Source organism: Seriola aureovittata, chromosome 7 (genome assembly GCF_021018895.1).
Source record: "Seriola aureovittata isolate HTS-2021-v1 ecotype China chromosome 7, ASM2101889v1, whole genome shotgun sequence".
NCBI lineage: Eukaryota > Metazoa > Chordata > Actinopteri > Carangiformes > Carangidae > Seriola > Seriola aureovittata.
The window spans coordinates 3681529-3709236 of NC_079370.1; the positions used below are offsets into that span (position 1 = coordinate 3681529).

Consider the following 27708-nt stretch of genomic DNA (forward strand, 5'->3'; position numbering starts at 1 on the left):
AGCGACATTAGCTGCAGCCTGTGTGAAAACCCATTGATCAGATACAATAAACGGCCCAGCGCAGCACAATGGCCTGGATGTGTGCACATAATTCATAAGTTGTGCATGCAATCAGCTAAAGAAGGCTTAACCTGTGGGGTTATGAGAAAGGGAGCATCTCCACCTACACACCTCCCCCCCTCCCAGTCCACCCCCCACCCTCCAGCCCCCCAGCCCCACCCCCGGAGAGAAAGGGTTAATTGGAGTAGGAATTTCATCGCACATCTGTCAGATTTTTAAGGCCGTGACGCACTGAAAGCAGAGAGTCAATGTGAGCAAAGGGGGAGGAGGAGGAGGAGGAGGAGAATGAGAAAGAGTTGGTGGTGAGATCGATGAAGTGGCAGGCAGAGGGAAGAGGAGGAGGAGGAGGAAAATCTCACGAGATAATGAAAGAAAAAGAGGAGAGCTTGCTAGTGTAGAGCAAAGAAAGAAGAAGAAGGAAAAAAAAAACCGAGGCTAGACCTGGAGATTTTTTAGAGTGGGAAAACAAAGACCGGGAAAAAAGGGGGAACGAAAGCAGCGAGAGAGGTTTCGTGCTGTAACCGCAGATGGTTTTTGCACTCTGGTTTTGGTGAATGTAGCACCCCGGGGCGCAGCGGACCAATTGTGTGAATCTGCAGGGCTGCTTCGGCGACACAATCGGGAGAGATGCACAGGAGGGACAACAGCCGCGGACGCGCTCTGAGAAGTGGATGTTAAAGGTAGGATTTTTCTGGAGCTCTGTAAACCTTCACACGTCGGTGATCTTGTCTTTGAATCGCCATCATTTTTTTTTTTTTTTTTTTTTTTTTTTTTTTTTAGTTAACGCATCGTTCAGATTCATTACATGTGATGTAAATATGCAAACGCACCGGTAATGTGCAGCGCTTCGCATGCGCGCTGCTCCCCTTGCGTTTATAACTTTGCATAAGAAGAAAAGAAATGTGATTCCAAAGATGAGATTTGGTTGAAGTGATCAAAACATCGATATCGGTGTTTTCTCTCGTGCGTTCCGCGGGATGTCTGAGGTAAAAGAAATGACTCATATGCTTCTATTATTGTCACTGTTTTGGAAACACGAGTGTCTAATACTGATGAGACGAACGTTATTCGTCTGTTTTCCTTCTCTGATGCGATGAAAGTTTGAATACAGCGAGTAGTAACGGCGCCTGTCTTGTCTCACGCAGGCACAAAAGCGAGGCTTCTGCCGAGGAACACAGCTGAGCACCAAAGAGAGCAGAGTGCTGATGCAGGAGCGAGAATAAGAAAATACAAAAAATCACAGTAAAAGCTCCCGATGCTGTTGCGACCTCGTTTCCTGGGAGTTTGAGGGAGTTTGAAGACAGTACTTAACGTTATCAGATAATTAATTAGACATCCCATAAGCCCGGAAATCAATTAATTCACAAATCAATAAATCCATAGTCTGGTGTAACAAGAGACCTTCCAGACTGTTAGCCCGGCTGCTGAGCAACAACAACAAGAGAAGAGCAACAACACAACAGGGGCGAGAAATACGCATTTATTTGCTGAAACTGAAGATGGATGGGAGTCTAGGGGAGATGTCCCTCCACAGTCACTCAGATCTGGCTCACAGCCAGGACGGCAGGGCCATGCTGCACTCCCGGGACCTCTCAGCTGCTTTCCCCAGGCCTTCCCTCGGGGGCTCCTCCATGTCTCTGGAGCCGGAACCTCGTCCACCGGGCTTCGACCACTCCATGTCGGCGCTGGGCTACAGCGGCGACTCCCCGTCCAGCTCTGGCAGCACCTACACCACCCTGACCCCACTGCAGCCCTTTGACGACAAGTTCCACCACCACCACCATCACCACCACCCCTGCCTGCCCGTCAGCAACGTCATTGGCAGCTTCACCCTCATGCGCGAGGACCGAGGCCTCAGCACCAACTTCTACAACCCCTATGGCAAGGACCTCGCCATGTCCCAAAGCCTGTCGCCCCCCTCCACAGGTTCAGGCCTGGGCTCCTCCATGCACGGCTATGGCAGCCTGGGTAACAGTCCCAATGGCAACGGTGGCCAGATGCTCCATGGTGGCTACGACGTCCACGGGGGGAGCTTGTTCTGCCGGACATCGGATTTTGGCCGCGAGATGTCACCACCGGGCCTAGGAGGAGGCGAGGTGTCAGTGGGGCATCAGTTGAATAAAATGGAGGCTCACCAGCATGCCGCGGGCCACCACCCTCACATCTACAGCCAGCACTACCAGCCCCACCATCACCCGAGCCAGCAGGCCTCCAAGATGGGTGAGCACCTGCACTCAACGTCGTCCGCCTCGTCCTCGCCCGGCGAGGGCATGCTGTCGGGCTTGCAGGGCGGAGGCAGCACCGGGGAGGAGATCAATACCAGGGATGTGGCCCAGAGGATCATCACTGAGCTGAAGAGGTACAGCATCCCCCAGGCCATCTTCGCCGAGAGGGTTCTGTGTAGGTCACAGGGCACGCTGTCTGACCTCCTGAGGAACCCCAAGCCCTGGGGCAAGCTCAAGTCCGGCCGCGAGACCTTTAAGAGGATGTCCCGCTGGCTCCAGGAGCCCGAGTTTCAAAGAATGGCCTCGCTCCGGCTGGAGGGTAAGATCTGGCTTTGCTCTCTATCTGCCTCTCACACACACACACACACACACACACACACACATGCACGCTCACACAGAAACCACTACAACAAAAACACACACACACTATTCCCCTGTTTTCCCCAAACACCTTCCTTCTCTATGTCTTCCAAAAAAAATTCTTCTCTCCAGCAATCAGTATGCAGCTCAGGTTGAGACATGAGGAAAAGCAAAAGCATCATACTCATGTTTCCCTTCTTCACACCACTGTGAACGTAGCACTGCTTTCAGCCATTGTCTCAACAGCCTGGATAATAGCAACTCATCAGCACATTGAGGACAGTTTGAGCAAGAAAGGGCCATATGTGCCGTTCCTTTGTTTACTTTGCTCCCAAACAGCTCCTATTGATTTGTACAGTAGCTACAATAAAAAAAAGCCACAGACATTTGCCCTCCTCTTAAATGAACCATGAAGATCAGCTCGAGCAGCGGTTTGGCAATTTAATCGCTTTTGAGCCCACAAAATAATTTGCGCAGATATGCCATTCTGGAGCAATTGATTAATTCGAGCAGTGATTTATATCTGCTCAGCGCGCGGCTGAAGTTGAGTTGGCAAAGGTAGCTGATGCAAATTAGACTTGAGCTTCTGCCAGACGTCTTTTATCAACGTCGTCACCGAGGCAATTACAGCGAGGCTAAATACAAATTGTTGTTCTGCTCCGAGGCAGCACCTTGTAGGTTTATGAGATTCTTCATATGAGGGGTGGGGTGGGGTGGGGTGGGGGGGTGGGGGGGGGGGGCTTGTTTTCTTAACTGGAGGTGCATGTAGTTGTTAGAGATGAATTGATTAGTTGACCGTCAGATAATTAATTCACAACTATTTTGATTCTCAGTTAATAAAATTCACTTATCAAGCAGAAGTGGCAGGTTCAAGCTTGTGAGCATGTGAGAATTTGCTGCCCCTTTTTTCTGTGATATCAATGTAAATTAAATGTATTTTGAGTTTTTTTTAATTTAGTTTTTGTAAAATTACAGATTTTATGAACTTAACTTTTAGAGTTATTTGTAAAGACAATGAAGAAATTAATCAATATAAAAATTAAAAAAAAAATCATGAGTTGCAGGCCTGGTAGTATTCATACAGATTTCATGGGGTAAAGATTTTTTTTTTTTTTTCTTTTTTTGAAAGGCACATTGTAATCTGCTGCTTGACATTTAATATTCTTTGGGGATGTGAGTTGAAGAGACGACAGCACGCTGTACAGTGCCGTGTTACAGTGTTGTACCTCCACAGGGACTGAGGGCCCATCTGATACACGACGCACAGAAAGAGATCCAAGTGAACACAGTAATATGAGATGAGCATATACCAGTGTGTGTGTGTGTGTGTGTGTGTGTGTGTGTGTGTGTATCTGCAAGTGGTCTGCTCACTGCGGGGGTCTGTGAGCAGTACGTGTGTGTGAGCTTGCCCAGTTGATCACTGCTTTTCGCTCTCTGTCAGCAGCTCCACTGATTAAGCCCAGCAACACAATAGGGTTCATAGGTAATGATTGTGCACTCTTGCAATCCCTTCACAATTATTGATCTTTGATTGTTTGGCTCTGAGAGCACATGTGTACATCCTCCATTTAGCAAAACGTTACACCAATCACACGCAAACCTCTTATCTGAAAGATGGGTTATCTCTGGGTTCGTTTCTGTAGTTTCCACAGAAACGTCGTGTGATGAATCCAACTCTGTGATTTTGAGACTTTGTATGCAAAACGCCTCTTCCTGTCCCACAAAAAAAAAAAAACTAATCTTCCTCATGATAAAACAGCCCTTTGTTCCTTCAAGCAGATTCCTAATCACCGATCATTCCCTCTTTATTTGCAGCATCCTTGTTTCTTCATCTTTACAAACACAAACATTATTTTAACGAGTCAGTGCTCCGAGTCCGAGCAGCCGATCAATCAGACTCATAAAAAATTAAAGTCCCTACACAGAGAACTGTGCTAATGTTTGACAATGCTCTCTCTCTCTCTCTCTCTCTCTCTCTCTCTCTCTCTGCTCCCACACACTCTGAAATTGCATATTTAGTTCTTGGCAGAGCCACAATTTGGACATCTCGGCACTTTTCTACATAACCTACTTTCCGAAGGGGGTTGTTGTTTTTTTTTTTTTTCCTTCCCCCCTGGCCAACCCCCTTTTGTTTAATTACAAGCCTCTATTGATTTCCATGGGAAAGAGCAGCACGCCTTGCCCACACACACCTCGGCCGCATCGGCGAATCGAGACTGGAATTAGAATGTGCTGTGCCCTGTGCTCCCCAGTCTGAAGATAGCTCAAGTGCTCTCTGCTTCACGCCTCAAGTTTTAAGATGATCCTCTTTAATGCAACACTCGCTTAAATACATAGAAGGCCCTTCGGTGTCAACCAGCAGCAGTGCCATGTTATTTCCATAACTACGTCTCTTATATATGGAGGGCTGCAGAGCTGTGGACGCTCTGTCATTATGGAGCGTAGTTGCTGCCATTTTGTCTTTTTCAAATAATTGTCTTTCTGCAGAGACATTTTTGCTAAACACGGAGGAGGTGATCTCTTGGATTTATCCGCAGTATCGCTTTTTTTTCTGTGTGTGTGTGTGTGTGTGTGTAAGTGTGTGTGTGTATGCTCTATGGATTACCGCACTGTATATGAGATGCATCTCCAGCCCAACCTCAGGCTGTGGAGGAGGCAATCAGGATTTAGGTGGAGAAGAAGGCAGGATAAAGACGATACAGCCATGCTCCGACACTTAAAGTCGAGGGGGGGGGGTGTGTAGGGATCAGAGACTATAACTTTAAAGATGATGGCCGAAGCCCTTGACTAAAGGTCTAAATGAATAAGAAAGGTCAATGCGGTTTACGTGTCGGCTCCAGTGCCTGCACCACCCCCACAGTAATGAAAGCCACAAAGCCCTGTCCACCTCTCGCTGCATACAGTTCACATTCGGCCAGCGAGGCTCAAAGGTCAAAGCGGATTCCATTTACATATCAGGAATTGGTAAACAGGCCGACGTGGCCTTAGCCGCACCAAATAAACAGGGTTGTCGTTTTTGTTTTGTTTTTTGTTTATTGTTTTGTTGTTTTTTTTGTTTTTTATTTGCTTTTTTTTTTTTTTTTTTTATCTGGCTCTTGCAGCTCCCCCCACTCCGGCGCTGAAGGGGTTAACCAGCCTCTGTGGGTCGAGTAGTCTGAGCTGCACAGATTTAATCAATAATTTCTATCAGCCCCTGGCCCAAGAAATCAGCAGGGGGTGGGCTGGGGCTAGGAAGGGGGGGGGGGGGCAGGGAGGGAGGGGTGGTGGGTGAGGGGGGGGCTCTGGTTGGGTGAGTGGGGAGGGGGGGTAAGTGGGGGGGGGGGGGTAGGTTGGGACGCCGGGGGGTAGGGAAAGGGCTTTCGATCACGTTTCAGCAACACGAGACAGGGGCGTACATCATGATTAGGGGCTGTTCCCACGATCATAAGAAGCCTATAGGGGAATATTTATGTCTCCAGGAGTAGCCCCAGCACCGGGGATTTATAGCATGGTAATTGTGAGCCTTTTACACATGATTACAGCATAAGGAAGCATTTACTTAATGGTCGGCGTTATGATCGTCAGTAAGGGAGAGAGAGAGCCGGGGACGGGATGGAGGCGAGGAGGAGGAGGAGGAGGAGGAGGAGGAGACCTGCAGGACACCCCGACTCCTCCAACAAGCCATAAATCCACGCTACAAGCGAGCTAGCCAGCACTATCATGTCATTCCTTTCATTACTACATGAGCTGAGAGTGCACCACTGTATATACCTTCTATAGCTGCAGCCCACCTCCCAACCCCCAACCCAGAAATATTGATGGAGGGGATGGTGTAACGCCTGTGAAAAATGTAGCATTTGGAGTGTAAAAAAAAAAAAGAAAATAATAATTTCACTTGTAGTGATATTGACATGCCGCTGACATCTCGGCCTGTTCAGATTTTAATGAGACGTCGTTCGATAACTCTCAGAAATGCAAACGAGCTCTGGATGCCTAAACGCTAACAGGCTCCTGTAATCTCGGGTTGACAAGAGTGCATCCCGAGTCAAAACATTTCCTTCAGATAATGATTTTAAGGGAGAATGTACGCGGGGATTTCACGTCCACGTTTACTTTAAGTTTCAGAAACTCAGCTGGACGTTAGAGCAGCCAAAGCCAGGCCAGCCCGGGTGCCACGTACACCCACACACCCACACACACACACACACACACCACACACACACACACACACACACACGTAGGCTGCGGCTCTGGTGCTGCTGTTGTGATGGCACTCGGGCAGCGAGGTCACACTTATTTCTCAAGCGCTCTGCTAATGAGAGAAAATTTGCCACAGCGAGTTGTGGAGGGAGTGAAGAAGCCGGTCATACAGTAAACATCAGCGGCAGCCCCTCGCTGTGTGAGATGTTTCTCAATAGGAAGATGTAAGCCAATCAATTGATCGTGTCAGTGCTGTCTTGAGAGTAAAAGGCAGCATCTGTGGTTAATTCAATGTATGTTTGTAGCGTGTGTGAGTTGGATTGTGTTTTTTCTGTGTGTTTCGGGTGGTTTTTGAGATATGGGATTTTACCAGCTGATATCTCCATCTAATCAAGTCATTTTTGTCAATAATAGAGTTCCATAAACCTTGTTTTCCTGAAACAAGTGAAGAAGTCTGCCAGTGCAGCAACCAGAAAGCAGCTTGCTTCAAGAATCTTTCAGAATAAAGTGCCATTTTTCTTGATTCTAGTGCTGTGATCTGTCTTGTTTCCAAATAGTTGGCACTTATTTTTATAAATTTGTTGTAATAAGTGGATATGACTTGGAAACAGTTTCTGTTGTGGCACATTTCTTAACTTATTGTGAGAAAATAAGACATAAAACTGGCCCTTTCCTGTGATGTTGTTACAGTGAAGGCTGTTCTCATGCTAAAAATGTCTAATGACTCAGTGTTACCCCCCCCCCCCCTCCATGTTTTTGTTCTCCTGAAACAGCATGTTAAAGACGATGGATGGATCATAAATCTGAATTCAGCTCCAAACTAAATAAAAATATTATTATTGCACGTTTAAGCCAGGAACAGAAAAATATATGAAAAGATAACTTCTGCTTTCAATTTGCAGTTCAATATTTAATAAAAGTCCGCTATCGGCACCAGTCGGCACCAGGCCTTCATCACTGTGTGTGTGTGTGTGTGTGTTTGTGTGTGTGTTTATGTGTGTTCTGTTATGTTGTGCACCCATCCACCAATGCTTACACTTAGAAACACATTTGATACCATCAGCAAAACAGTCTCTCAGCCGCACAGTGCTGATTGAAACCTCTTAAAAGTGTGCATTTAGGTAATTGCATGACTCCCCAACCCCTCCCCAAATATGTTTTAGTCCACTTAAGGCTTCTAAACACCCCGGGCAATGCCGACTCCGCTTGTTTCACTCACCCCTGACGTAACCCGCCGTTAATAGAAAATAAATTAGTTCCTCCTAAAGTGATTATTACTCACTCACTGCCGCCACATGTAAATGACTTTTATGAGAAACTAATGATGTTGAAGTGTCCACTAAGGGAAAGGTAAGAGGAGGAAGTGGAAGGAGATGGGCAGAGAAAGAGAGAGAGAGGAGGGGGGAGGGAGGGGAGGGAGGGGAAGTTGGCTCGGTACACAAAGGCAGAGGTTGGTGTTGTGTTTCCTGTAAATACAGAATTACAGCGTGTTCGGGGTGAAAGGTTCAGCGATAGATATGCAGAGGAACATGCAGCCTGAATTCAAAATGCTCGTCTGATTCTCAAAATGGATCTGAGCTCAGCCCACACACATCAGCCAGTTTTTCTTACTCACTCAACAAATCTGGCTCTTTTTTTTTTCTTTTTTTTTTCATTCGCTTGGTTATTATTATTATTATTATTATTGTTATTTTCTTCTTCTTTTTAAATTTCAGACTTTTTGTGAGGAAATATAGACGATCTAATTGGGCTTGCTGGCTGCTGCAGCTGCAGTGCTGTTTAACCCAGACCCTGAGTTTTGATTTTTGTGGTTGGTGTAAGAAGGAGTGGCATTAAAAAAGCAAATTACCACAAGACTTCATCACCCCTATTACCACTTAAAAAGTTTGAACATGGCCAACTTGACATGGAGCTAATACAGCAAGAAATAATGAGATAATGGAATCATGTTTTTATCCTCTGTGGACTACAAGATAAAAACAGATACAGAAATATATTAAAGAAGACAAAGTGTGTCTAATATGGGGCAACTGATGCTATCAGTTTTTTTTTTAAATGCACTTACAAGAAATCAAATTCTTACTTTTCTCTTATCTGTAAGTGAATGAATCTTTAGATGATTCTGGTGTCTGTCTTTCACTTATTTTCTCTTGAGCCTCTGAATGTATGTGGAGCGGTAAAAGCCAGAATCCATAAGTGCTGTAATAGATTAGACAGACGTAAACTGTTGCAGTGATTACATTATATCAGAACAAGAAGACGGGAGAGAGATTTGGGCTGAAAATGATTACTCTTTGGTTCAGTGGTGCTTTTGTGAAATGAGAAGTCTACTGCACATCTGTTCGTGTCTTTGATTGTTTTTTGGAAGACCATTGTCAAAAGATGACGACAGCAGATTTTTGCACTTTGTCTTTAGGCCAGATCCATGTAGATCCTTAGACTGTTTTTAAAAAGGGGGGGGGGGGTGAAGAGCATAATGAAAACCATGAAGGAAAAACTTTCGAGCTTTGGCCTGGATGTAGTTTTATCTGGATCTGTTTTATCCCTGCTGCCTTACAGCAGCTCACTGGCAATAAGATGTGATAGGCTGAACATCTTGATTCCTTTACTGCACAATGAAGCAAGTTGCTGATTCATCTCTTTTAACTAATCAAAGTTGCTTAGCTAATCTGTTTTCTTTCAACAAATCCACTTTCCCTCGGCTTAATCCATTTGTCCTAGTTAGCCAGCCAGTCTGTTAGCTAACCTGTTTCCCCTTCCCCCTTTTTCTTATTTATTTTTTTTATTTATCTTTTATCCATCTGCCTGCAGCTTGCAAGCGGAAGGAGCAGGAGCAGAGCAAGCTGGAGCGCAACCAGGGCCCAAAGCGCACCAGGCTGGTGTTCACGGACCTGCAGCGGCGCACGCTCATGGCCATCTTCAGGGAGAACCACCGCCCGACCAAAGAGCTGCAGGTCACCATCTCCCAGCAGCTGGGCCTGGAGCTCTCCACCGTCAGCAACTTCTTCATGAACGCCCGCCGACGCAACCTCAACAAGTGGGCGGACGAGGGCCGTCCCTCCTCCACGGGTTCCTCGGGCTCCAGCGTCTCCTCCTCCGCAGTGTCCTGCAGCACGGCGTGATGACGGACCGCCGAGGAGGTGCGGTGGGGAGGGCGCCTGAGGGAGCAAGGGGGCACATAGACTGGTCTAGGCAGAGATCAGCCGTAATAAATGTCCTCCTCGTTATCAGAAGGAGCGACGGAGCCAGCTATTATACATGATATTATGAAGATGAAGCATTTTCCCAAACCAAAGTCGATCACTCCCTTGAAATGGAAGGGGGGCGATACCCAGAGTGATATGACCGCAGGATGCGAGGTCCTGCTTTGTATAGTCAAGGGTGCAAAGATGATTTGACTCATAGAAGAGTCACACCCTTACATAGACACCATCTCATTGCATTATTTTGATTATGTAGATTAGAGATAATGAGGGTATTACAAATCAGGAGGAAGCATATTTTGGTGTACCTTCAGATCTATAGTCATCTCTCCAAATGTGAAGAATCAAGAGGTGCCGTTTGCTCACACCTGGAGAGCTCCATCGTGTAACTTCTTAATCAGAACTGTTCACCATCATCCAAAGACGTTAATCCTTCCCCCAATGTTCTTATGGTCCTGTTTTTTCCTCAAGAATCAAGGTGAAAGAGGAAGAAGAGGCTTTTTTTTTTTTGTGTGTTTTGTTTTTTAACTTAACCATTTTTTTTCTGAAGAACCTGATTTCCCTTTCTTAGCATGTGTTTCCATGGTGATGGTTCCCAGGTCTGTGTGGCGTTGTTCCAAGTTTGGAATTATCCGGAGGGTTCTGTGGCGTCCGTGACTCCCAGCTGTCAATCATTCACCATCCAACAGGAGCCTTTCCTGTACTCCTGCGAAGACGCTCCCGCCTCGAATGAATCAGAGTTTTCGAGGCGGGGGGGGGGGAGGGGACCGCAGTGCATCTCGCCGTACGCCAGGACAGAATCAATAAACACAAGAAGGACGCAGAAAACAGACTCGTTGGTGCAAACGTCTAAGCTTTAAGACTCTCACTGAGCTTCCAAATGAAAGCTCCACAGCCATTTTTTTTGACTCAAAAATCAAGCCAAAAAAAACAAAAAAAGAAGAAAAAATGAAAGACAGCCTTTGAACACAAAGGCTCCGCGGGGAAGAGGTAAACCTGACACAATGTATAGTGACATTGTAGTATTTTTTCCACTCATTTCCAAACAACTGTACACACCTCTGCTCCATTATGAAATCTTTTTTTTACAGATGTCTAGAAAAATGGAGGAATGTGATTCTTTCAGCCCTTTTTGTACAGATTTCAAGCACATCGCTCTATTTATAGAAACACATTGGAAGTGCGGGGCAGTTTGTTTCAGCCCTGCTGACATACAAGGTCATTTTTTGGTCCACAAAGGAACGGCTTTAACATGCCTCCTTATAGCCAATAGTTAAATCAAACCAAGAACGTTTCAAATGCAATTGCTGATCTGATCAACGTATTTATTACTGCATTTGTGTATTTATTGTTTTCCCTTTTTTCTTTCCTCTTTCTATTTATTTGGTTATTTATTTATGCTATCTATATACTGTAAGTATTTATTTAACAATGCTCTGTATGTCTGTGTGAAACTGAAGACTTTTTTCTGATGGGCACTTTTAGCTGTAGAATCCCATCGTAATACCAAAGATTAACATTGCCTCCCTGAATGTACGGCCTGAATCCCTAAACCCTGTACCCGATCCCAACCCGATCCAGCCCGACCCACCCAGTGATGTTACGTATCTCTCTCTATCTTTAAGGCCTGGCCTTTGTTTTTGTTTTTTTGTTGGTTTTTTTTTTTTGGTTTTTGTTTTTTTTTTGTAGAATAATGGGGATTTCTTTACTCTTGCAAATGTCTCTGCGGTCAGCTCTTAATGCCAAGGCCAAAGCTTGTTTGAATGTTGTGCTAATATTTATAATTAATAACACTATGAATAATAACAATGAAGATGTGGCATCCCATAGGTTCACAGGTTGCTTGTAAAGTTGTGTTCAGACCAATGCCATCTGGCGGACTGTGTAAAGTGTCTGGGGACCCACTTAAAGCGCCGTCCGAAGGCCCAATTGAGTGTGAGTCCTTCAGGGTCACATGCAAACATGCGTACTGTGTGTCTGCCTGGGGAAATGCATGGTTGTGACCCCCCCCCCCCCCCCCCATCTCCCTCACCTGCCCCCCCCCCCCCCCTTCCTCCACAGTGCAGTGCAGACAGTCTTGTCTATGTCCAGCTCAGTGTGATCTCACTGTCCTCCACATGCCAAGCCCTTCTGCCAGTTGTCTCAGTTCCATGACGGTTCATTCCTGGACTTTTGGGGTGTATGGGGGGGGGGGGTTCTTGGGGTATGTTCCTAGGTTTCTGGAGGCTTTGGCCCTCTGGTTTGTTTCTCATATTTTGAAGGCCTCTTAGGCTTGCAGGGTTTGTCCGTGGACCTCTTTGTGTCTTGGGGTTTGTTTCTCGTCTTGCAGGAGTCTCTGATTTTGTCACAGGTCTTTTGAGGTTCGTAGGGTTCGTCCAGGGGTTCATTGCTGGTCATCTGGGGTTCTGGGGTCCTCTAAGGTCCTTAGGGTTCCTCCTGCAACTTGCACAGGCATAAATGGCTTTGATTTTCCAACGTTTTGCCTGGTGAACGCCTAAATCACCCACGATCTGATTCTCTGACCCCTGTGTAAATGCTGCCAAAGAGTGGCGAGGCTAGCTTGGTCGTTTTCCACCCTCTCTCTCTCTCTGTCTCTTTACCTCTGTCTCTCTTTCTCTGTCTTTAACGTTGGAAGGGGTGGATTGCCGGGCCCCCTTCACAGCGTGCACTTGAAAGACGGGCGGTCATGAAAGAGGCCATCGACTTTTTCGCGGACTTCAAAGAGAAGGCTTTTTTCATCCCGTCTCCTCTCTGGGTATCTGGTCTGGGGTCCGCTCTTGGCCAGACCTGTGGGCTTTAGGGGGCATTCAAAGGGGGCGGGGGGAGATCAGAGAGGAGGCTGAATCATCCAGAATGAGGATAGTGGTAGTGGTGTGTGTGTGTAGGGAGAGAGAGGTGGGGGGGGGGGGGGGGGGGGGGGGGGGGGTTGTTTGAGGAACAGGAGGTGTTGGAGTAGTGGGGCATGGAGCTGAATTAAACTTTAATGAGCAACAATTGTAAGCATGCTGAGAGCGAGGGGGGGGGCACTGGTGGGGGTGTGCAGTCGAGTCTGTACAGAGGGGAAAAATGAAAAATAAAAGAGCTTGGAGGCTCCTCTGCCGACCCCTGCTCGCTACTGTCATTGTATCAAAGCTGAGGTGACACCTTTCAGGTTTCTCTTTGTCTCTCTGACTGGGAGCCCAAAATGGAGACAGAGCTGTTTGTATTGAGCCACCTTCTGCTCCGTGTCAAGCAGGGAAGCTCCTCTCTTTCTGTACAGAGGAGAGGCGGGAGAGAGGGAGGGGAGGAGTGAATCCATTTGGCTGCTGCAGGTGATCCGCATTGCCATTTTAGCCTGCGGCACCCCCTAGTGGCTCTTCTAGAAACTTGACCCTGAAACAGGGCTGGCAGCCGAGGCCGTTGCAGAGCGGGTATGAGGGGAGCGTAAATAATGAAATAGCAGAACTGAAAGCTAACGTATTCTTTCAGAATAAAAGAAAAAAAAAAAGAAAAAAAAAGACCAAAAAAATTTACATTTTTTGATAATGTTTAAACCAAAAAAACAACCAAAGATTGATGGGTAACTGCTGAATCATTATGTATCATGGGTAGTTTTAGCAGTTCCCTATCAGAGCTACCGTAGCACTCAGAGGATTCAAAAAAAGCACCAGTGGGGTTCCGCGTGCTGATTATTTATGTTGCATAAAACAGTATTATGTTGAGCTGGAACTGAGAAACTGACATGAGGCAGTGTCTTCAGATGGAAGTCTTTTGACTCTGTAAACCCCAGTGTCCCCTAACTGTCCCCGCCCCCTCCCCTGTGTGTACATGAAGACTTTACCCATCTACCTCAACTGTGTGAGATGTTGTGTGGCAAAGATATTCCTTAACCAAAGAATCCATCCTGTCAGGGTGTCTGTCTGTCTGTCTATCTATCTTATCTTGTCTGTCCATCCGTCTCTTCTTCATGCCTTTTACTCCAAACCAAATGTGCTGGAATCAATCCGTAACAGGAGCCGAACGCGGCCCCCGTCCAGCCAAAGCTTAAAGTCCAGTATGCTAGTGTCCCATTGATCCATGCTCTGTATATATATAAACAAAATCATTTTCAAGACCAAAAAAGAAGGAGGTGACAATCCAAGCAAGGAGGATCTTGCTGTAATCAACGTTGCCTATTCCTTGTTTTTCCAAAAACTAGAATCATGTGACTTGCTGTAACAGAAAAAGCCCAAAAATCAAAACACTCATCCCAAGATAAAAAACAAAGGTCAGAGGAGACAGAAGCTATTTTTCCACATTTGTAAGCCACCCCTCCCACCCCTGTTTTTTCCGAAATGTTTAGTGTAGTTGAAATACTGTTCGATCCCACTGTTGTAAGTAGGAATTGATGAAATCCATACAAAAAGCTTTAAACGGGGAAGAGCTGAGGGGAATATTATATTTGAGTCAAAGTTTCCTCGGCTCCGACCCGACCCACCATGCTTTATCGTGCCATTCTTGTCCATGTGTTAGACTTACTAATGAATGTGGCTAACCAACCAAAGGCTTTAAAAAAAAAAAAAGATACACAACACTTTAAACGTCAATCATGGTGGGACATTTTGTATCAACAACTAAAGAAAATCCCTTTGAATACCTCATGTGAAAATTGTTTGTTGTGATGTTGCACTAAAAAAATAAAAATGACTCATTTGTAACCCAACACCGCGCTCTGCTGACTTTATTCTGACCTTGTTGGAGGTGTCAGGTGGGAAGATCTCCGGGTTTTCAAAAGGCCAACACTGACACCAATACTCCTGTAGAGTCCAGTACAGTAATCCAGCACTACCCTTAAAATGGTTTATGTTCATCCCAAGAAAATCGCAAGAAATCACCTCTATGAAAGTTGGTCTTAACCAGCTTCCGTACTTTTTTTGCATGACAAATATACAGCATATAGTTAGTATCTGCTTCTTTCTGCACTATGATGTTTTCTAATGAAAATATTCAAACCCTAGACGTGCATTTGTTTTCTCAGAATTGAACACAATTCTAGATATTATGTTCATAATTTCATCCTAATTTATTTGGCGTCTTTGGAAGATTTCGCTACAATTTAAAATTAAGTTTTGTGGGTTTTTTTTATGATGAAACAAACTTTGTATTTGTTTTATCAGTTTTTGTACGGTTTAAACAAATGAGATGACGCGTCATGGGAGGAGGAGGTGGATTTTGTTACCTTTAGACATAGCTATCAGTTTCCCGCTGTCTTGATGCTAAGCTAAGACAACTAGCTGCTGCCTGTAGCTTCATATTTTATGGACATAAATGAGAGTGGTATCAATATTTTCCTCTCTGCACAATCTTTTCATAATGTTTACCAATTCCTTAGAAGGACTCTTGACTTTTTGGTAAAGTAGTTCAGTGTTTGAGCTACCCTGCATTTCCTGTCTGTTTCTACTGACTCTATCAAAATAAAGGCATAAAAACAGAGCAAAAGGCTTTTCTCCCTATGCCAGACGATGTCACTGGGCTACAGGCAGCTGGTATATGGAGTACTCAGCACAGGACACAGATATTTACCAGAGACACGGGTATTGATTTTGTCGTTCCCTCTGTCGTAACATGTAAAAGCTAAATTGACCAACAAACCAATTTCCCAGAGTCAATGGAATCCTTTCAGACAGTTTTATGACAGGTTTAACACACAAAGCCGGAGCTGGAGGTGTAAAAAAAATCAGCTATTCACCTCCGCAGAGCTCTGATCTGAATCTACTGAAAGGCCCCGATCAGTAAACTGATATATTGATACGAACATGGCGTGTTTCACCGAGACATCTGTTTCTTTATTGGAGATTCAAATACACACACGCATACAGTCACATACAAACAAGCACACAGTCTTACAAGACAAATAAGTTCATAAATCCCTCCTCAAGATATATAAGATTACAAAAAACACAGAAAAGATCTGGTGTTAAACTTTAGTATTTAAAGACTTGCCTTTGCCGTTTGTTGGCCTTTGTAGTAAAACGTTCACATGAAAATGACTCTGTAAAAAATGTACACGGAAGAAAGAAGCGAAGTTCACTGTGTTACAGATCCAGTTCTCCGTGCAGCTACATGATGGGGTAGCAGGGGTACATAGCGATGCCACACTGATTGTTTTTGTTCCGCGACATCCGGATGTAGCCCTGGTCTCCGAAAGTAGTTCCCCAACTGGACGAAGAGAACGGAGAAGAGCAATACCATTAAAAAGGCTCAGAGCAAGGTTAGTGGAATATTGAATTTTAATAACAGGTGTAAACGGGGAGTTTGGCGAAGCTGCTAACAACTCAAAGACACCTGAAATATGACGAGGGACCTAAAACATCAGCCAAAAAAGGTTTAAGCTTATCATAAGTAAAAGTAACCACTGACTACAGCTGTAAAATCAATGTGGTGGAGTAAGAAGTACATCATATATCTCCCTCTGAAATAGGAATAAAAGTAGAAGGTTACATAAAATTAAAATACCTCAGTACAATAAAAGAACTAGGGTGTGTGTGGAGACTGAGGACAACAACAGCCCTGATGAAGTCACCGGTGGAAAATGGAGAAGTTGTGGCAGTTTTCTATGCGATAAATGCTGAGAAATGCAATTTCTTCTTCTCCATTACACACACACACACACACACACACGCAACTTTGGTCGACTGACTCGGACCAAACCTGCAGGCCGACTTCATCGCGGCTTGAGAGGCAGACATCAGTGCTGTCATGTCAGCAGACACGACCGAACCTCAAACAGAATGTAACATTAGGTCTTTACTCGCTGACTGTTCGCTTCCCTGCAGAGCCCCGACCTCCCTGTTTCTCTTCCTCTCTGTCCTCCACGATGAACCACAGAGGAGGAACATATAGCACCTATACATGTGCTCAGTTTGTCTGTAGGTGTGTATGGACCACATCGGGGGGGGGGGGGGTCTCACCTGTTCTTTACCAGCCAGTAGTCTTGTCCTTCCAGCGTGCCGTAGCCCACAGCTAACACCGCGTGGTTCACTCTTTGGGAGCAGGATGGGTCATTGTACACTCCTGAAACAATGATAATAACAAATGCATCTCATTATATCTATTTTTTAATGAACAAGATTTTTAAACAGGAAGTTTGTGTCTTTTTTTTTTTACACACTTGTTGTTGCCTATATTCTGATTTTCTGATGGTTTGAGTTAGATATATAGTTGTGTTATTATAATTATTGGGATGTGTATATAGACATATAAAGCCATCAAATCACTCTAATTGCAGCTGATGATGTGTCACTCACCGCTCCTGTAGAAGGTAAATCTGGGCCGCGTGGCGTCAATCCCCACTGCAATGGGTCCGATGGTGCCGACCGCCTGCTTCAGAGCCCCCTCGTCCCCTTCAGGCAGGAAGCTGTACTGGGAGCAGTTGGCGGCGCGGTACGTGGGGTTGTAGCGGCACTGTTGCTGCTGCAGAGAGAGGACAACCAAACGAAGGGTTAAAACTGATGATTTACACCCAGTGCTTTTCCTTTCCTAGTAGGAAAGGAAAAAAGAAAAAAAAAATAGTGGCTTAAATTGTTCTTTGTGGTTTTGTTGTGTAGGATATATAAAGTTTGCCTGAGGCATAATTGAACTAACTGAAGTTGGGGCCCCACGACCACCAGGGGGCCCTAACCAAACATGATATGAACTCTACTTGGCCTCGACTGCTTAAGTTGTTTGTGCTTTAACAAATTTATGACACATTGTGGGAGAGCTGTAACCAATTGAGGAATTTGAGGTGAAAACAACAAATTCACAGGAGGGGAAATTTAACACCAGGCTGAAAGAGTTTGTTGGGACCAGCTCTCAAACGTCGTCAAACAGGCTCCTTATTGGCTCCCTGGTACACCCCCACTCTTTACATGGGTACAGCATCAGCAGGTGCGAGCTCACAAACGTTACAATAGCAATGATATTTTCCTGTTCTTGGCAGGTGAGGCGGAAAGTGGATTTGAGAAAGAGCAGTCACTGCGCTCATTAAGAGAACATTTCACATCACACAGAGAGTTTTTATTTCCTTTTTTCGGTTGAATTAGAGCCACGACACCTCCGCGAGGCTCGAACAGTCTGTCGGATCCGCTCAGAACTGCCCTCCTCCTCCACACAAACACCGGCATCAGCGAACCAGATGAAGCCCGGAGGACAAACACGTTGTCCGCTCCGATTAATTTATTGTTGCTCCAAAGAGACATTAACAGCAGACCACAGACAAGTGAGAAGAGTGTTGCTGTCGGCAGCCTGAAGGGTCGGACTTAACTTCTTGTTGCTGTTCATACTCCCACATTGTTGTCTCACACAGGAATTTGTTAACTGTAAACCTGTCTGTTTGCACTGGATTCCTACATGTTTGCGCTTAAAAAAAAAAAAAGAGCATTTTGTTTTAATTTATTGTAAAACGAGATAACAGCTTTCCAAAAAAAACTCTGTGCTCTGTCCTCGACCCTTCGTCTGTAGGAAAACACCGGCTCATCCACTACGATCACTGAACTGATAGATAACGTGTGACGTGTGTGCTGACAGTCCAAGTCTGAAACAACTGTGCAAACTCTGACAACAACACAGACTCTGCAGTTCCCATGTTACGTCCCAAAATTACACTCAAGTTGTGACATGCAGATGTAGTTTTCACAGGTATTTTATGCTGTAAAAATAACATGTAAAGTAAAATACTAAATACATTAATTTCTACTTCTTTCTGTAGCTGTTTTTAAATGATGGATATTGAGTACTTGACATCATCTGCTCAGTCAGTGTCGACCCCTTTGTTTCAAAAGACAAACTGTGACTTAATGTTCACGTCGCCTGGATTGTGAACACCTGCAGGTCGTTGTACCTTCCCTGCACACCTGGGGATGATTGCTTTGTCAAAGGAGACTGGTTTCTCTCTGAGTGCTGATCAGGGGTTGGTTTCACTGAACGAGATATTTCACACTGATCTGCATCGTTGCTCCAGTCTTAATTTTTCTCATGGATTAGTCCGACGCAATTAAGAGTGTTTCACAAAAATAAAGACTGACTGATATTAAGCCAAAAAAACATTACACTTTCCCCCAGGCTAACTCAGGCCTACGACCAATGTTACCATGGTAACAATCAATGTTGTGCTGAATCTCCCAAGTAAAACCTTGTCCTTGTCCAAAAGGCAAAATTTTCGACCGGGGTAAACAGGGCTCAGCAGTTGGATACGGTGACTTGATTGGCCTTTTTGTTTTTACTTTGAAAAAAGTCTTAATTTACCCAGAATTCATTGTACCACAGTCTTAAGATAGTCAAGAACTAAACTGCTTTTTGAAACTGTAGTCAAAGTCTGTCTTTGTGAAAGCAGCCCTTCAACAACATGATCGCTGGCTTGTTTACTTCAATGTCTGTGCCAAAGAAACGAACTTGAAACTGAGGCACTTCCTCAGAGCTGCCACCTCAGTTTAGATGTCGTTCTGACTTTGTGTTATCATTTCTTGCCTGGTGTGATGATGATTTCAAATCATCTATTCACATGTTTTTTTCCCAGCTGCGAGCACTAAGTGATCACAGTCATTTCCCACGACATGTCCTTTACAGACTTTACAGAGTCCCTGAACTCACCCTCCCTGCGTAGGGGTACGAAGCGTCGGAGTCGATGCCCTGGTTGTCGATGACGTACTGGAAGGCTCTGTGCATGTAGCCTCCGTTGCAGCCGTGGTTGCCGTATTTGCCGGAACAGTCCACCAGGTTCTGGGGGCTGAGGTCCACCAGCTTCCCTGTTTTCTTAGCCAGCTGGCCCTCGAGGGCCCCCGCCGCACTGAAGGCCCAGCAAGAGCCACAGGCACCCTGGATTTAAATGAGTGGTGTTACTGCGATGTCATACACACTCTAAACACCTCTCTACACTATTAGACAACATATATCACATAACAATACGCACACACACACACACACATTCACTGATTGGTTGGTGGATCTATATTAAATCAGAACTGACTGAAATATTCAAATTCAACAGCAACTGTTTTTGCAGCTGCAGAATTACATCAAATGGAAATATTCTAAACGTCTCGCGCATCCTTTTACACACATTTCCACACTTGGCAGCGCAATGCGAGTGTGTGAAGAAGCAGCCAGTGGAGGGTCCAGCAGAGTGTGAGAGGTTAAAGAACTCCACACACTCTTTGGGAAATTTTCCTGTTTGTCAATTATATTTAACGCATTGCACGGAACAGAAGGAATGCCAGAATCAATACTGGTGCGTCTCTGGTTGAATGATACTCATCTGCACAACACGAGCTGGTAATAAGTTCAGTCTGTATGTCAGATTTTTTTTTCCACTTCTTCGCTTTGTAAATCAACTTGTTTGAATATTTTGAAACAAGAAAAATTCTTTAAGTACTAAACATTTCTTATTGACTTTTCATGGCAAGATAAATATGTTTTACTCAGCTTTTTACATAGAAGACATATTACAGATCATATTACAAACAAACCAAACAGGTAATTTATTCTATGATCTTATTACCACTGGGTGACTTCAGGGGTGAGATTTCGTGGAAAAAATAAATAGTAACGAAAGCAATTGTATAATTTTGCTAAAAATGTGTTTATTAAAATCTAAAATATAGAAATTAGGGTTAAAATGAAATATTCTTTGTATTTCTGGTTGATGGATTCATATAAATTCTTGTATTCCTTCCACTAAACATATTATGTTGTTTTTGTTGTTTATTTTCTGTCTTTATTTATGGAGACATCTAAAGAGTCTGGGCGCATCAAAGCCTCCGTGCAAGTGTTAAATATTTCACATATTTTTACATTTCTAATGTTTTTATTTTTATTTTCTCTGCATGTGTTTGTTGCTTGTTTGGTTGTTTTATTCTTCTGAATTACTTTGTAATCTCTGGTTTTGAAACTTTATTATTATTAATATAATGAAAGACATACAATATGTACATCAGAGTAAAACATGATAAATAAACATATAAACATGCATAAAAACATAAAAAAATCTACTAATAAGAAATGATACCAATAATTACGTTGTATAAATGTGTATATGAACTTTAATACTAATCATTTTCAGTAGGTATTTGTTGCCAAATGTACAAAATAAAAACATACACACTGAAAACTCCTGTTTCCATGAGTGATTTATCAAATCCACTAATTTAACACTATTTTCTATTTTTAAAAAAGTGGATGTAGAAATAGTGATGAGGTTACTCTAACAGCTCTGATATTGAATTGAAACTAACAGCTGTTGAATGTGAGCTGGACTCTCTGGTGTTGATGCGTGCGAGGTGGTGGCCTCACAGTGGATGTGGCAAAAACCTTTCAAAACTGGTGCTTGTGGTGACGACTTCCTGTGTGTACGGCAACGGACTCGGCGAGTAAGGAACAGGATGAATGTTGGAAACTGGACACGTGGGTTGTTGAAAGTTTAGGTTGCGTCACTGTGGCATTAAACGGCTCAGCTTTCACCATCAGGACTGATTATCTAAATGAGCCAATGGTGGAAACAGAATCACAAAGTTTTTTTTTACCTGCATTTTGACGCTGGTTACGCAGCCCTTCGCTCTCCAGTCCATGGTGTCTGGTACATCAGCGCCTGAAGCCCCAGCGAAGGGAGATGGCGCCCTCTGGATGCCAGTAGGAGGAGTAAGTGTGGCAAAAGACTGCAGGATCTCCTCTTCTGTCTGTAAGGAAGTAGATAACAATGAAGTGGCAGTGCTGACGTCAGTATCAAATTACCCATATTCATCGAGCAGGAAGAAAGAAGTCTTGTTAGATGGGTAAACACTGAAAACAGGAATCTATTATGAAATATCATGGGTGCGTGAAGTCAGAATAAATCTGACTTGTACTTAAATCTGTTACATGGTACAATACCCCTTTGAATTAAAAACATCATGAGGCATAAAAACTTCAAAATGCGTCATAAAGTAAAGTAAGACAAGAAATGTCATAAAAGTGTCACAGAATAATAAGGGAAAAAATTCATTATATAATGACTAATAAAGAAATGGCATAAAGTTGTCAAAATACGTCATACTATAGTAAAGCATAAAAATGTTATGGTATAGTAAGGATTTAATTTGAAAAAACATCATAGTTTAATAATACATAAAAATGTCAAAAATGTCATAGTAAAGTAAGTCAAAAAAACATCATAGTATAGCAAGGCATAAAAATGTCACACACACAGAGGCAGAACAGGAAATCTCCGCACAAAAAGGCCCCTGAACCTGGACTCAAACCCAGAACCTTCTCACTCTGAGGCAACAGCTTTAACCACTACACCACAGAGAAACTTCATAGTCTAGGTTAATTATGAAAACATCATAGTGTAGTAAGGCATCAAAATGTCAAAAAACATCACAGTAAAGCAAGGCATAAAAACAAGGAATAAAAACGTCATAGTATAGTAAGCCATTAGAGTAGAGTGGGGAGGAAGTACTCAGTACCTGGCTCCACTATGTTCATGTACAGCGGGTTTTTAGGGCTTATTTTAAGCGCTGAAAGATTAATAACTGAACACCTGCAACAAACAGTATGAAAGCAGTGAGAGTGAACCAGTAAAGTTGCAGGTCGGACAGTTAACCGATGAGCTGAAACTTGATATAAAGCTCTGAAAAGCCGAGAGGAGAAGCAGATTTAGGTGAGAGTTCTTGGTAGTTTCATGACAACAAGCTTTACATATATATATATATATAGTTTTATTTGTAAAAACAAATACGCTCAGTAATTCCATTTTACAGCTGGGAAGTGTAGTTTTTTAGTAAACTTAACTTACGTACTTCAACAGGTTAGAAACATTGAATCTGTTAGGGACATTTGTGAGGTCCGGTTAGCCGCTAGCTTCAAAGTTCAAACTAGTCTTACTGTGTCCGCTCTGCATCCTGCTGACTTTCCACATCAGTCATTAATGATTCATTTTAAATTAATAAAAATCTTGAAGCTTAATTATTTATTTAACAGTTGAGCAAGCAGGCGTCTCACCAGGTCTCCCATGTAGTTCATGCTCAGGTCGTAGGTGTGAAGCCCCATCGAGGCCTCCAGGTTGTGCGTGGTAATGAGCATCAGGTTCTTCTCCCACAATTCCCTGCGGCGCACATCCTCCACCTGAACACAAAAGCGTGCAGAAAGAGAGAATGAGGTCAAATACTGTATGAGTTCATGATAAATCTTACATGTGGATTTTTTCGCCTGCAAAATACTCACTTGTTTCAACTGAAGAATTTTAAAAAGAAATGTGTTGCACTACAAATTTTAATGACAAACAAACAGAAACTCAAGTAATACCTCATTTTGGTACGTCTTCCCGTGTGTCTTCTTCCAAAGTTGCCAGTGGACGTCCAGCCTGCTGTCCAACATGGCCGCTGCCCCGACACACAGGGAGACGAGCAGCAGGCTCCCCAACACCAGGCCTGTGAACACAAACCCACACCTACAGTCAGACTTGAACCACATGAGAAAACAGGATGTCGTCTGACCTTTGATGAGACGGCTGCGTGCCAGTGAACACGCCGAGAGAACCGTCCGCCTGACAGAAATCGAGCCTCGAACTCGGAGTGTTTTTCACTTCATAAAAACCACACAAGCAGAATCAATGTGTCAAAGCCTGGAGGAGTGGTCAGAGGAAAATGTGTTCAGAGGTTGTGTTAAGTGTAGAAAGAAAGACAAAGATGATAGACCTCAACATTTACAGCCACACAAACTTATTTCTTTGCTTTCTTTCCTTTAAGTCAATATAAACTTCACTCCAGCAGGTTTGCAGAGCAGAAACCCAACATTGCTTGTTGAGCTCTTACTACAGCTGTATAATTTAATATATTTTATATTCTCTGAAAAGCTTTAGCTTTAGGGCTCACTGTGGTACATATGAAGCAGTTGTATACAGCCTAAACTAATATGTTTTAGTTATTATTTATTCATTTATTTATTCTCAAACTAGCTTACTTTCTTTCCGTGTATTTTTTAAACTCAGGTTAGCTTGGCTCGCTACTAGCCCGGATAGCTTAGCATGATTCATTTGTATGTTTTTTTTTTTACAGTTGCCGTAGCATTAACTACTTTTCGAAATTGAAAAATCATGTCACAACTTTACCTTATACCTGACCTCTGTTCCGTTTTTCACAGTGAACTAAAACCTTGGCTGAATTCATTTTTGCATCAAGTCGAAGGAGACTAACTTTGAAATGTTTAATGATGAACTCGACACAAATGTCAATAAACTCATAATGTTTCTGGATAAACAATAAACCTCTTTGGACCTCCATAGACTCCAAACATGTTGCTTTACAGGATTAGCTAACATTAGCTTTTTTCACTGGTCAAACATATCAGACATTTACATGTCTGACACATACTCAGCCATAAAAACAAGCTGTACAGCACTAAAACAGGTGATTGCATGAGGAAATAAAACAAAACATCAAGTGTTACTTTATGAGCAGGATGTGGTTTTCAGGTATGTTGTCTCTGCCAGCAGCAACACATCAACACAAAGAGTCGTGGTTCAACTTCTAACGGTCGCACGGTTAAAGTTTTGGTCTTTAGTTGACTCAGCACAGAGTAATGCTCGAGTGTGAAGATGCATAACAGATGAAAACGTGTGCAGCTATCAAAGGATGATGGAAAAAAATGCAGTGTAATAAAAATTTCAGCAAAGACCCCTTAAATTAAAATAATCATTATAATCCTTATTGCATTTCATATTTGCATTTTTTTGGTCTTTTCAGTGCATTCCAGGAGACAACCATCATTTTCTTTGTTTTAGTCAGAAAACCTTTATAAACATGACACAGCAGAAAACAACAGCTAGAAAAACACACATGATAAAAAAAACAAAAAATGTACATTTAACATGTTGCATGTAACGTGTGCACCACAAACAACATCTGAACATTGTAACTAAACCATGACTACAGTTCTTGTGGTTTGTGTTTATGCAATTCAAAGCCCTTGACGGAAAGACTGCGGTCTTGGTGCAGGGAGGTAAGGGTGCAAACAGGTTGGTGCATGTGATGGGAATAAAAATTACATTACAAAATAAATATAACTGTAATCTGTTACAGTACAGAAAAAAATTGAATTAAATAAGCTACTAATCAAATGTTGGTGATCACAAAGAGGTTACATCTGAATTATTATTTTCGTTAAAAAGCTGATATGTAGAAATATCCATTCTGTTGCTTTGTGATTGATTCAGCATTGTGTTTCCATTAAATATTAACCTGGAGAGGTCATTAGGTTGTGAAATTTCTACGGAAATCAAATCTAATATATGACAAGATGCTTATTAATCTGTAACCTATTACATTTGTAAACAATAAATCCAAATGTGCTGTGTCTTCACATTATTCATGAGAAACTGGGTCATACAAACATGCTTCAGGTACCGGAAGGGCTCAGTAATTATTTCACTATTATTATTGATCCACTTTTATGTGACTCCTATCAATGTTATCATGAACTAACAAATATATTATCATAATAAGATATATGCAGATTCTAAACAACCCGCAACCCAAGGAGACGTCTTCATGTTGCAGCTTTTGTCCGACCAACAACCCAAAACCCAACAACATTAAAACCATTACAATGTAAGACGAGAAAAGCAGCAACGTCTCATGTATTTTAAAATAACTTCAATCATTAATTGATTATCAAAATAGTTGCAGATTAATTTTGATCAGTTAATTGACAAATAATTGCTAAAAAAAATCACAAAGTTCAAGTTCATTAGGAACTTCCAGTCCAATAGTATCTAATACAACAGCCCCATCAGTCACATAATGTTCAGCTGCTGGAGACGCTGTTGATTTAACTCTGTAGTTGTTTTAGAAGCTGTGGTAAGCTCTGGCGTCACTTTAGATTCCATTATATTGACATTTTCTGATCACCCAAACGCCTCTTAATCTTCTCTATATCTCTTTATTTTTAGTGCTCATCTGCGTATGATGGTCAGCAGCTACCGGAAGTTTCACTTCCCCAAATTTAAAGCTATTGAACATGTCAAGCCCTAAGTGAAGCAACACTCACAAGACCCGAAGTGAAACTGATGAACAAGCACTGTCAGCATCACTTACTGTTTAATCATGTTGTTATGATGGATGTTTTAGGACAAGCTTGAGAAAAGAGGAAATCTTTTTGCTGCTGGGAAGATAGAGTCGACTTTAATAACCAGCACTGAAGAGAATCTAAATTCAGGCTGGTGAACTCTGGGGTCAGACGCAGTGTGAATGCAGATCTGCCAGTTTCTGATCTCCAGATCTGATGATGAAGGATTCAACATCTTCAGATGAAAAGGTTTATAAAATAAGCAAGAGACTTTTAATGTGTTGAGTCCAAACTCAAATCTTAGGTGACAAAAGAATCGTTTGCTACTTGCCTCTCTCTAAACAATCATTTACAGTCATGTACCTCAAGTAAACTGAAATCTGTACCTTTTATATATATTTATACATGACTTTTCAGCTTTTCACCACCTAAGAAAATGGCTGGTTACTTAAGTTTGTACTCATATCAGAAATAATGAGTGTTTTTACTCACTGTATAGATATCACACACAAAATGTGCAGCTCAATGATCTTAAATTCCCCAAGAGGAAATAAAACATACATCAAAGTTATTATAAACCGCCACAGTAACAGTCTACCTCAGTGTAACAGGGTTATATTACAGTTTTATTTTGCCTCAGCTTTGATACTAACACCTGCAAACTTCACACAAAAGACTCTTTGGGAAAAAACGAAAGTAAAAGCTAAATCAGGTTAAAGCTTTTTATCTACGCACCCTCCTTTAATTAATGTCCAAGTATGAACATACGTAGAAGAAGATTTGGAACGAAAGTTTACAAAAGAAAAAGGTTGAACTTGCCTCGTTCAGTCGGACTCATCTCTGCTTCTCTGTTGAAATCTCTACGGCTTTGTTTTCCTGGTTCGTATTTATGAAGAAAATGTCACATGGTCTGAGTCACTTCTTCCTCTTCACAAACAGAAACCGACGCCTCGATCACACTCGTGTGTTTCCTGATCACCTGAACGCAATCTGTGAAACACACGAGAAACTGAATATATGAGGAAATAAGTGAGAAAAATGCAAGTATTTGTTTATTTATTTATTTATTTATCTACTTTTAAAGGATGAAAGAGGCAAAAATGAAAAGTAGAATAATAACTAGTGTCTGGAGAATATGAGAGAGGTTATGATTTTATATTTACTAAACTAAACACATTAAAACAGATCAAAATTTGACATTTAAAAAAAACCTAAAGCATCAATAGTGCCCCCTAGAGGCTGTAACATGAACGACATCTCTTAGAAGATGGAGGAAACAAAGAATATAAGAAAATAATGTCATTTTTTTCCCAGAAGGTGTTAAAAAAGTAGATGCAAAAACATTTCTGGACGATGGAGGGTGAATATGTTCAGTAAATCTGCTCGTCATATTTGAATATTTCCGGTGTAAAAGTGATATTTTTGTTGGTGTGATGGTTGTGCAGCAGGAAAGGTCAGAGAGGTCACCAACAACGTTAGGATGCATTCTCCGTGGGGGCACAAATGTGAGCTGCTGATGCCTTGGAAATCCAGTCAGTGGCTGTTTGCTGAGACTCGGGACCAAAGTGTAGGTGAAGATGAGGAGGCTGGACGATGAAGGGTCAGAGAGGTTATCATATTCGATGGCGGTCTGCCAGATGTTGTTG

General features: G+C 42.8%; 2 protein-coding genes across 2 annotated transcripts; one reads left to right on the forward strand and one right to left on the reverse strand.

Moving 5' to 3' along the window:
* The first annotated feature begins 356 nt into the window (after positions 1-356).
* On the forward strand, positions 357-12907 carry onecutl (one cut domain, family member, like). Its single transcript, XM_056379800.1, has 3 exons — positions 357-740; positions 1206-2604; positions 9636-12907. Exons 2-3 carry the CDS (start codon positions 1560-1562, stop codon positions 9944-9946), a joined length of 1356 nt encoding a protein of 451 aa, XP_056235775.1. The 5' UTR covers positions 357-740; positions 1206-1559; the 3' UTR covers positions 9947-12907.
* Positions 12908-15809: 2902 nt separating this feature from the next.
* ctss2.1 (cathepsin S, ortholog2, tandem duplicate 1) lies at positions 15810-27026 on the reverse strand. Its single transcript, XM_056380494.1, has 8 exons — positions 26882-27026; positions 23303-23427; positions 23000-23122; positions 21544-21696; positions 19616-19840; positions 17293-17458; positions 16957-17059; positions 15810-16204 (listed from the first exon to the last, which is right to left on the reverse strand). The coding sequence occupies exons 1-8, from the start codon at positions 26898-26900 to the stop codon at positions 16105-16107; spliced, it is 1014 nt and encodes a 337-aa protein (XP_056236469.1). The 5' UTR covers positions 26901-27026; the 3' UTR covers positions 15810-16104.
* Positions 27027-27708: the final 682 nt, after the last annotated feature.

Coding starts and splice junctions, on each gene's coding strand:
- onecutl (XM_056379800.1), top strand. CDS start 1,560: ATGGATGGGAGTCTAGGGGAGATGTCCCTCCACAGTCACTCAGATCTG. Junction 2,605..9,635: donor GGCCTCGCTCCGGCTGGAGG/GTAAGATCTGGC, acceptor ATCTGCCTGCAG/CTTGCAAGCGGAAGGAGCAG.
- ctss2.1 (XM_056380494.1), bottom strand. Junction 23,123..23,302: donor GGAAGACGTACCAAAATGAG/GTATTACTTGAG, acceptor TTTTGTGTTCAG/GTGGAGGATGTGCGCCGCAG. Junction 19,841..21,543: donor TAACCAGCGTCAAAATGCAG/GTAAAAAAAAAC, acceptor ATTTAAATCCAG/GGTGCCTGTGGCTCTTGCTG.